The following is a 9,983-nucleotide window of genomic DNA, read 5'->3' on the forward strand; positions in this document are numbered from 1 at the left end:
ACAGCTGCTATCTAGCTAGGTTTCAGTGGAGTGAGGCTGCCATTTTGCATATTCTCAGTTGCAAAATGAGAAGATGCCTTTCTGACCACCACCAGCAGCCAAAGTGGGTGAAGTATCTTGCCCAAGGACAAAATGGTAGAGTCATTCCATTGAACAGGAGTACACTATTTTTTCATATAATTACATCAAATTTATGTTGAATTAAATTCATTTTTTCTGTTTATCTTATTTTATATTCTGTCTGTGTGTAAATCTACAAGCTATTCTATTCTATTCTATTCTATTCTATTCTATTCTATTCTATTCTATTCTATTCTATTCTAAGGCTTAAACGTTTAAGAAATTGCCCCATTATCCTGCCAGATGAATAAACAGTAACAACTAAGACTGTTAATGAATATATTTTCCTCCCTGACACTGTGTTCATCCGCATCTGAATGCTCCAAACCAATAAACAACCAAAATATCTAATTTTATAGTAGTTCTTATTTTTTCTGATGATCAAGTTAATAAATTAATTCAAGTCACACCTATTCTCTTGATTTCGTCAGAAGCAGTGCTGTGCACTTTATACTGATAATGGATCCGCTTAACCCTGAGTCAAATGATCTTCTCACCTTTGTGATACACTTAATGTGATCCCCCAATTGACACAGTTGACTCACATGAAAACCGACTGCTGTTTAATAAACCAAAAAAAAAAAACCTCTAACCAACCTCTTTGTTTTCATGATGACTGTTATTGTGTGAATGTGAGGTTTTAGCACCTTTAGCTTTCAAAACTTGTCATTGACACATTGCTGTTACAGGAAGTACATGCGTTCTTTAGCTTAGGGTTATTTTATGTTGGGTTATGTTCTGTCTCTTGGGCTTTGGCTTAATTTTCTGCATTTTAAGCCTCACCATTATGCATTTGTCACATTTTTATACAGGTTTTTATGGGTCAACAGTGCCTATATACTCCTTTCAAGTTTAAATTTAAAGTAATATTTTAACTCGACCAACATGTTTCTTCTGACTAAAAATTAAAATTGAATGTAAAAGAGCATGTTGTTGTATTCATACCCATTACATATTGTGAGTCGACAGGAAAATTCAGAGACTTAAATAATTTCTCATTGTCTGTGGTAAAAATCCTCCTTGATCTTTGCTGTTATAACAAACTTAAAAAGTGAAAAACAGCAGCTCTCTCTACTTGGTGTGTGGCACGTCCTAACTAAAAAAATAGCTCAGTCACGACGTGAGGTTGTGCATTGTGGCTGCCTCTGGACTTAGGTATTCCAAGTCTAAGTCTGATAGCAACAATACAGGCAATCATTCTGGAGAGGTTTTCCTGTGAGTGTGTCCAGGCCAAAAGTCTCAAATTGGTCCCCAAACGACCACTACAGAAAACACCTCGGTATATGAACTTTAAAAGATTGTATGCCCTAAATGGTTTACCATACAGTCGTGCAGCAAATTTAAAGTCAAATGTGATAAGCTGGCAAAAAAAAAAGGGCTGGCACCATGCTGCTGTGCCAGGAGGATATTCTCAAGTCTCTGAGGTTTCCTAGCAGGTATTACAAGACTGATTTTGCACAGTAAGATGCCATGTTTAAATAGTACCACCCGCACACACTCCCACACACGTTCTTGTTAATATATTTTACGGGGCTCAAAAGTAGAATGGTGAGTTGCAGGGCCCACCCTTTCTAGACGTCCTAGACCTAGATCTATGAAAAAAATCAGGCAAGTCCCCCAAAAAATCTTGATACTAAAAATCACCTTCATTAAAAACAATTTGAACACACACACACACACACACACACGCACATGCACGCACACACACGCACACGCACACAAACGCATGCACACACACACATGCACACACACATATGTACATAAATAGTCAGCTGACTTTTAAGAAAGTTTAAATACTCGTGATTTTTCTGAAAAGGGAAGTCTAAAGATGAACAGTATACATGCCCACGTGTGAAATTCCACCACAGCTTGATAAAACTGGCATCATTTGTGAAATATTTTGAGCTCTTTAGAAGCTGTGCCATGATGCTAACTGAGAGTCACAAAGAGAAGTCAGAAGTCATTTACAGATTTCATTAAGAAGAAGAAAATACAAACTGAGAAAGTAGTTGTCTTGTAGTTTTAGTTCTGAAGAACTTTATAATAGTGTTATTTTTTATATTTTCATGCAGCCACAAAACAGTGAAGGATAAGATAACATGTAGTGATGAGGCTTAGAACAGAAGTTTCAGACCTGAAGGCACCTTCTAGACTTTAATAAATTTATGGCGCAACATCAAGGGCATTTTAATGACAGAAGCACTCCAAGCACGTAAAAACTATTTTGATGCATTTTTGTTCATGTTAACTCTGTCTAAACATACAGTATTGCTCAATATGTCATGTTTAAAGTGAGACTGCAAATTTGCAAGAAGGTGAAAAAACTCTTTTACATTAACATTAGAGATAAAAAAAAACAAACAAACCCTGAAACATAGAAAAAGGGAAAGGCTGGAGACATTGTCATTAGAGTAATGCAATGATCAAGTGAGTAATAAAAGCAATTGACTCAAATGGCTTATTTGTCATGAATTGGAGTTTGGTGAGTTGATGAGAATGGACCCGGCTGGACCCAGGTTGTGATGAAAAATGATGACTTTAAAGGTGATCCACAAAGAGAATAGAAGTCCAGGCAGCACAGGTGAGCAAAGGGGCTAGAGAGTTCCTGTCATGTCTGCCTACAGACACGACATTCAACAAAGATCCGATGGGGAGCAGGGAACACAGGTGGGAGTACAAACACTGGGGGAAATCAGGAGAAACGTCAGACAGCTCGAACCAATCAAGAGGTTGCCATGACACAGGGACTGATAAACGCAGACAAAACCAATTTCTCACATTGTCACCACCAAACAAAACCTTGAGAGTTTCAAGAGAAGTTGTTGCATTTCACTGTGAATGCAAGACAACTGCTAAATTAAACTAAGAATAACACATGTGAGAATCACATTTGTACACTGTCGCTCCACCTCTTCTTTAGTGGTGTAAATGAGTTGGAAACTGGAAACCACTGACCAGAACTTGCCATCTACAGTCAAGGTAAGGTGCCAAGATATTTCCCTCTTGCCTGCTCCAATTATTTTCTATTTATATATTAAAACAAAACTTTATTTGTTTTATTTTCTGTTACCATTCCAAGCAGTGAGGAAATGTATTTAAAATTAACACTGTGGATTTTGTGTTTTTGTGTGATGTTCCTTGATTTTATTCCCCCATAGATGGCAAACTTTTGGCAGCTCATGCTCCTGTTTTGGATGTGGATTCCTCCTGGACTCTCATCCACCATGAGTTTTATTGGTTCTCCAAAACAATGTGAAACGGCTCACTTTGTCCCCGGCTACAACCTGGGTGGAGAAGGCTATGACATTGTGACAATGGAGAGGAAAGGTGCCTATGTCATCGACACTGAGACATGGGACCTTGGAAATGGCACTTGCAAAATGTACAGAAACAGATACCAGAATGGAGAGAACCAGAAGGTCCCAGTCTCTGTGGTGGACTGGAGAAGCTTCCCAAAGTGCAGTATGAAGGTTTCCAGCATGCTCTATGATTCTGTCGAATCTCTCGTCAACGATTCCACATCATCGGTCTCCAACGACTGGAAGATCGGTTTGGAAATCCCTGTCGACCCTTCAGTCAGTGTTGGTGTTGGCCTTGGAGGGTCACACTCCAGGGCTTCTGAATTTGGAATGAAAAAATCCAAAAGCGATCGCTACGAATTTGTCCGGCAGTCGGTCAATTGTAACTTTTACAGGTGAGGATGCACATGGATGCTGTTAAAGAGTTGGATGGGTGTCTTTTGTGTTCATTGAGAAATGTTTTAAATGAGATTCCATCAGGACAGAAAAGAGATGGAGAACTTTGCACAATGAAGATGTAATGTTCAATATACATGTTCTTACCCTTGTGAGTGTTTATTATTTGATTTACAGAAATCCAGGTTTAGAACAATTAATACTCTTTGTTAGAAAACATATTTTTTGTGTACAACCTTTTTTGGTGAGAAATATTAACCAAAATTAACTGATAATGTTACAAAAATGTTATTGATTCAGTCAGAAGATCAGATTTCTCTAAATCAAATTAGAACAAAAACCTGGCCTGATTGAGGAAAATGAATGTCATTTTTGGATTCAGCGGTGTAAAAATAGTCCTAATTCAGTTGAACTTCCAAAAAATATTTTTTGTAACCCAGTGTTATATATTATGTTTCATTACATATAAACTTCATGAGCTTGATTTTTAAATTATATTAACATACTAATACAGAACAATTAGTAAAAGTAGAATGAATGACTGAATGTTCATACTTTATTAATCCCAGAAGGAAATTCACATAACAGCACAAAAACAATAAATAACAGATAAAACACAGATTTATTTATTTATTTTATTTTTTTTTATCAAGAAGAGCAAACATAATTTACAAAATTGCAAACCCAAATCTCAGAGAAGCAAACATTGAATCTTTGTGTTACAAATTAGAGTATACATAAAGTGCAAATCAGAACATACTATACACAGAGACAGGCAGTTGGTGAGCAAAAAAGTGTGACAATTGAAAAGCTTGAGGTTAGTTTTCAAAGCAAACCACCCGCGACGGAAAGCAGGTCAGTTACAAGCTACTTCAAGGAAGGATGACGTTAACTGAGACACTAGTGGGGTCTGTATCTGGGTTAAAGTCAGAGGTGAAAATTGAAATCAATATTTTTCAGGTTTTTGGACAATTAGCAAATTTTAGAGGAGAAAGAAGACTGCTATTAAGCAGATAACTACGTGTTGAAATGTATTTGTCTTTAGAGTATCTTAATTACATCGTGTTGTATGTTAAGGATCTTACTCTCTCTGAATCCTAATTTCTCTAACATTTTCTTTAAGATTATATTTTACTTCATACTGTAAACAAGCAGTGACTGTTGCCTTTAAGCTTCCATCTGATTTATAGATTCTGATTCATCATTCGCTATTTCAGTTCATGAACTGCCAAGTTCCAAACCTTGAATCAGGTACTAACATCAAGCGATGTTTTTTCCATTGAACAGCCTGTTAACTAATTTGGGATGTGATGAATCACAGCACTTATGAATCACATTTTCAGGTTTACTTGGAACGCTGGTCATGTAAAGGGGCTGGTACCAAAACCAGTACTTAATGGAAAACCATAAGAAACGAGTAAATCTAAGTCAAGATAACAAGTAGGCATTAGCTGAAAAGGGACTTTATATTTTGTTACTTCCAACTATGTTCAGAACTGAGGATGCTTTTTGGATGAAATGTGAAAAGTCTTCGAGAAATAAGAAAACATACGGATTGTCATAATCTGGGTGACTGAAAGTCTACATATGTGATTGTAGGTCTACTTAGTGTAAGGAGTCACTAATTCCTGTGTTTTTAGTCGGATCAAATGCTGAGTCTGACCTAGGAGTATCTGGTATCGATGAAATGAAGTTGTGTGTTTAATACCATACAAACTGCAACATTCAATAATCAATACATTGCATTAAATCAGTAATTCTACTTATAAGATAGATTTTGGAAAATTATAAAAGTTTTTAAGGTGATCCCACCAGCTCCCCCGTCTGTTCTAATAAAATTTGCAACATGGGTTTTGGAAAGGTTGTGAAAATGATTAAATCATACATCAACATGTTCATGTACCACCATGATATTTTCAAATTGACTCTGTGACAATCCTTTACTTCTTTTCATTCTTTCTCTGCTCCACAGGTACAGACTGACCACTAGTCCTCCTTTGAGTCATGACTTTCTCGCAGCTGTGAACTCTCTGCCTCCATATTGTCCTGGAAAAGCATCACCATATCGCGACCTGATCGACACGTATGGCACTCATTATATCACACAGGTGTATCTTGGAGGGGAAATAAAGGCAACAACCTCTTTTCAGACCTGCAAGGCAACCATGAATGGGTTTACAGCAACAGATGTTAGTGACTGTTTGACGGTTGAAGCATCAGCTAGCTTTGCTAACAGCGCTAGTGTTAAAGCCATGACTAAACACTGTGAAGACAAGAAGAAAAAATTGAACTCAGGACAAAGTTTCAGTTCAGAATTTAATGAGCGTTTCACAGAGGTCACTGGTGGGGATGAAATGGAAGTTGCACTTTTTGGGGGTGGTTCAGACCCTGATGTGTACAAAAACTGGTTAAACTCTCTTAAAACCATACCTGATGTCGTGCAGTATAACTTGAAACCGCTTCACACCATACTTCCAGATAATCACCGTGCAAAAAAAGGCCTGAAAAAAGAAGTGGAACAGTACATTTTAAAAAATGCAGTGCTGAAAAAATGTTCTGAATCCTGTCAAATTGGACATAGATCCAACAAAAGAGATCCTTGTGCTTGTGTGTGTAACAGCAACAAGAATGTCAAGGCAAACTGTTGTCCTGGTGGAAAAGGTCTGGCAACATTGAAGGTGTATAAACTTTATGCAAGGGGGCTGTATGGTGATACCTTTGGCAAGACAGATGGTTCAGTGGAGGTTAAGTATGGTGACCAGCTAAAGCGCACCAAAATAATCAGTAATGATGACAATCCCAGATGGCCAGAAAAATTTGATTTTGGACCCATTGTCATCAATATGCAAAACAAGTTGACATTTTCTGTATATGATGAGGATACACGCTGGAATAGTGATCTGCTTGGCAAGTGCTCTTTTGATCTTCGAAAAGCGAATGTGTCAGATAGCTGCATGTTTAATCATGGAACGTTTTTCTTCTCTTACTCTGTGGAGTGTGCACCAAGTCTGGGAGGAAGTCGGTGTGATGAGTACATTTCCTCCCCCATGGACCCCTCACTGACCAAAGAGTTTTACACCAGAAATGGGGTTCTGCTGGGCAATTCCATGAAGAAGTTTTTTAAACCAACCAGACAGGCAGGTTTAGACCAGTTTTGAGATAATTTGTTGAAAAAGAAAACAAATGCATTTGCTTGTAATGTGTCTTCTTTCACTTTTGTGTGGGAAAAGTTTTGCAGTAAAATCATGTCACTATTATATATTAGCAAAAATACCTACTGATAATCCTGCTTTTACTTTTCTTTCCTGTCTGCAAAATATTTCAATAAAGCATCCACAAAGACAATGAAGTGTCTCTTTCATTATTGTAAGTGTTAAGAGAATGTTTTATTATATTAAAATCCATATTTGGACTTCTCTAAACAGACGACTGTATTTTTTCACGTCTCTAATTTTAAATACAGGCAGAAGCTTCATTTCACAGTATATTTTAGGCAATACTCACTGGGAAGTTGCTAATGTGAACAATTCTTTCTGACAATAACTTTAGTTCAAATTAGAGCACTTTTCAATCAAATAACCTGGCCAAGATTCTATCAAATGGATGAAAAATAAGCTTTCGAGTAGGATGCATTTGCAAGCTTGCAGCGGTGACGGAAGGGAATCCACTGGATGGGACAGGAAATGTCAGACACTTCATTTTATGTGAATGTTTCTGTTCACCCACCTCCTACTGACGCTGCTAAACTTTCATTCAAAATTTGATTTTGACGCTCAAAAATTACACTTTAAAGGAATTAAGTGTCAATTTTTTTCGTGTGTGTGTGACGTTTTGGTTAACTCAGAGATTTCTAGTAGTTGAGATAGAAACCTTAGATATCTTTTCAATGTTCATCCAAGCATGTATGGGTTTATCCAGTGTGCTAAGGCTTTCTGCTGCACCAAAACAGTGTGCATGTCAGGTTAACTGGGTATTTTGTGAACTTGGTTGTTTACTCAGTGAGGTAAACGGAGTAGTAATGGCAATTTTACCTCTATTGGGCTTGTGTAGTGCATGAGAACCATGGAATATGACATTTTAACATTATACTTTTGCATAAGTTGTGGAGACTGTCATTTTGAGTGCTGGAGTAAAAGTGAATGCTATGTTAGCATTCAGTGACTTAGAGTTTGAAAGTTTGGCCGTTCCAAGCTAAAAGTAAGCACACAAAGACAGTTTAAATTTATTGTTAGAAAATGTTGATAACCTGAATAACTGCATGGATTTTTTGTGGATCAAATATTCACAATGGCCATTTGACACAATTTTATTTATTTATTATTATTTTTTACTTTTTGGTTAACTCTACTACTATCTCTAGTAGTTGAGATAGATACCTCAAACATAGAGTTTCAATGTTCATCCAAGCATGTATGGGTTTATCCAGTGTGCTAACTGTTTTGGTTCTGCTGCACCAAAACAGTGTGCATATCAGGTTAACTGGGGATGTTTTGTGCTTAGTTGTTTGCTCAGTGAGGTAAACAGAGTATTAATGTCAATTTTACCTCTATTGGAGAACCATGGGATATGACATTTTAACATTATACTCTTGTATAAGTTGTGAAGACTATCACTTTGAGTGCTGGAGTAAAAGTGAATGCTATGTTAGCATTCAGTGACTTAGAGCTTGGAAGTTTGGTCATTCCAAGCTAAAAGTACATCTAAAAAAGATTTAGTCTGTCCAAAAGACAGACTACATCTTTTGTTAGAAAATGTTGATAACCTGAATAACTGCATGGATATGTTGTGGATTAAATATTCATAATGGCCATTTGACATAATTTTGTTTTGCAGTTTTCTACAATGATTACAAATTTTGTTTTCAGAACATTGATGTAGTTACAGCGATGGTTTTTATTAAGGAATGAAAGTGTTGTTTTAATGGGACGATAATCTTGAGGATTTGATGAGGCCAAGTAGAAGAACATCTTCTCAGGTAGTTGAATGTTGCCACCTCAGGGTTACCCATTCCGACATTAGTCATGTTTTTAGGTTTAAGGATTGACCAAAATACAAGACATGAACTTAGAATGGGCATGCTGAAAACTTTAATCGGGGAAACATAAATTACATGGTTTGAACCAGTGGTGTTCCCAGAAAATGTACTTTTCAGAGTGTTGACCAGACTAGGCCAGTAAAAAGTTTGAGATAGCACACCTTAAGAAAATGGTGGAGAACCAGCAATGAAAACCTCATAAACTGAGGAGAGAGTGGAAAATGACATAGAGTGCAGGTGAGTTAATCAGGGAATTAAGAACAAGGGAGATGAAACAGGGAGACTTAGTGAAGGTAAATAATTGACACAAATAAAGCTGAGGCACAAAGGAACTACAAATCAAGGGGACACTGATCTATAATAATAAATTCATATGAACAAAGAAAATAATATGACAAAGTGAATTTATATGGCAACATATCTAAAGCAATAATGAATATAGAAAGATCAACTAAACACAGCAAGACTTGAGAAACTTTCCATATGAAACATCTTTAGTTCAGAATGCCTGCAGAAACACATTTGATCAAGTGACAGCTTGACTTAGTTTTGAATATTTGAATGCAGAATTATCCATGTAGTAATTTAATAATTTGTCTCTCTATTAGAATAGTCTGGGAAGGCAGTGCATAGTAACAATGATGTATTTAGCAACTCATAGAAAAGCGTAGTTAAGAGAATGCTGAATCTGAGAACAGTAAAAACATAATTCTTGTACAACACCACCATCTAGTGGGCATTCTAGTCATGAGTTATATCTTGCTGCTTTCACTTATTTCTGAACGCTCTTGTGAAAAGTCTTCCTGTTTAAGAAGTGCAACACGCCGTTTAGTCTAGATTAGCTGTTCTCAGTGTGTGCGGTACCGCCCCCCAGGGGGCGTTCAGAGCACGGCAGGGGGCGCTGGTGGACATTTTTACAAAAGGGGGGCGCTGGGATGCCTTTGGGGGGCGTTTGGTTGAAGGTAAACTTTACACCTTAAATGCACAACAATGCCAGTTTAGACTTTGAGCAACTTGGTAAAACTGTATTGTGTAACATTAAACCATGCTTGGCTGCAACTGTATCGATGGCAGCTCTTCTATTCAGTGTCTGTTAGCTTCTTGGCGCAGCTCTGTTCTCCTGCTACTGGTAG

At 37.2% G+C, this 9,983-nt stretch overlaps 1 protein-coding gene across 1 annotated transcript; it reads left to right on the plus strand.

The window, feature by feature from the left end:
• Positions 1-2,963: 2,963 nt before the first annotated feature.
• Positions 2,964-7,160, plus strand: LOC103133200 (perforin-1-like). Its single transcript, XM_007544974.2, has 3 exons — positions 2,964-3,099; positions 3,279-3,814; positions 5,788-7,160. The coding sequence occupies exons 1-3, from the start codon at positions 3,049-3,051 to the stop codon at positions 6,971-6,973; spliced, it is 1,773 nt and encodes a 590-aa protein (XP_007545036.1). The 5' UTR covers positions 2,964-3,048; the 3' UTR covers positions 6,974-7,160.
• The last annotated feature ends 2,823 nt before the right edge of the window (positions 7,161-9,983 follow it).

Source organism: Poecilia formosa, unplaced genomic scaffold, assembly GCF_000485575.1.
Source record: "Poecilia formosa unplaced genomic scaffold, Poecilia_formosa-5.1.2 Scaffold2363, whole genome shotgun sequence".
NCBI lineage: Eukaryota > Metazoa > Chordata > Actinopteri > Cyprinodontiformes > Poeciliidae > Poecilia > Poecilia formosa.

Coding starts and splice junctions, on each gene's coding strand:
- LOC103133200 (XM_007544974.2), top strand. CDS start 3,049: ATGAGTTGGAAACTGGAAACCACTGACCAGAACTTGCCATCTACAGTC. Junction 3,100..3,278: donor ACTTGCCATCTACAGTCAAG/GTAAGGTGCCAA, acceptor ATTCCCCCATAG/ATGGCAAACTTTTGGCAGCT. Junction 3,815..5,787: donor GTCAATTGTAACTTTTACAG/GTGAGGATGCAC, acceptor TCTGCTCCACAG/GTACAGACTGACCACTAGTC.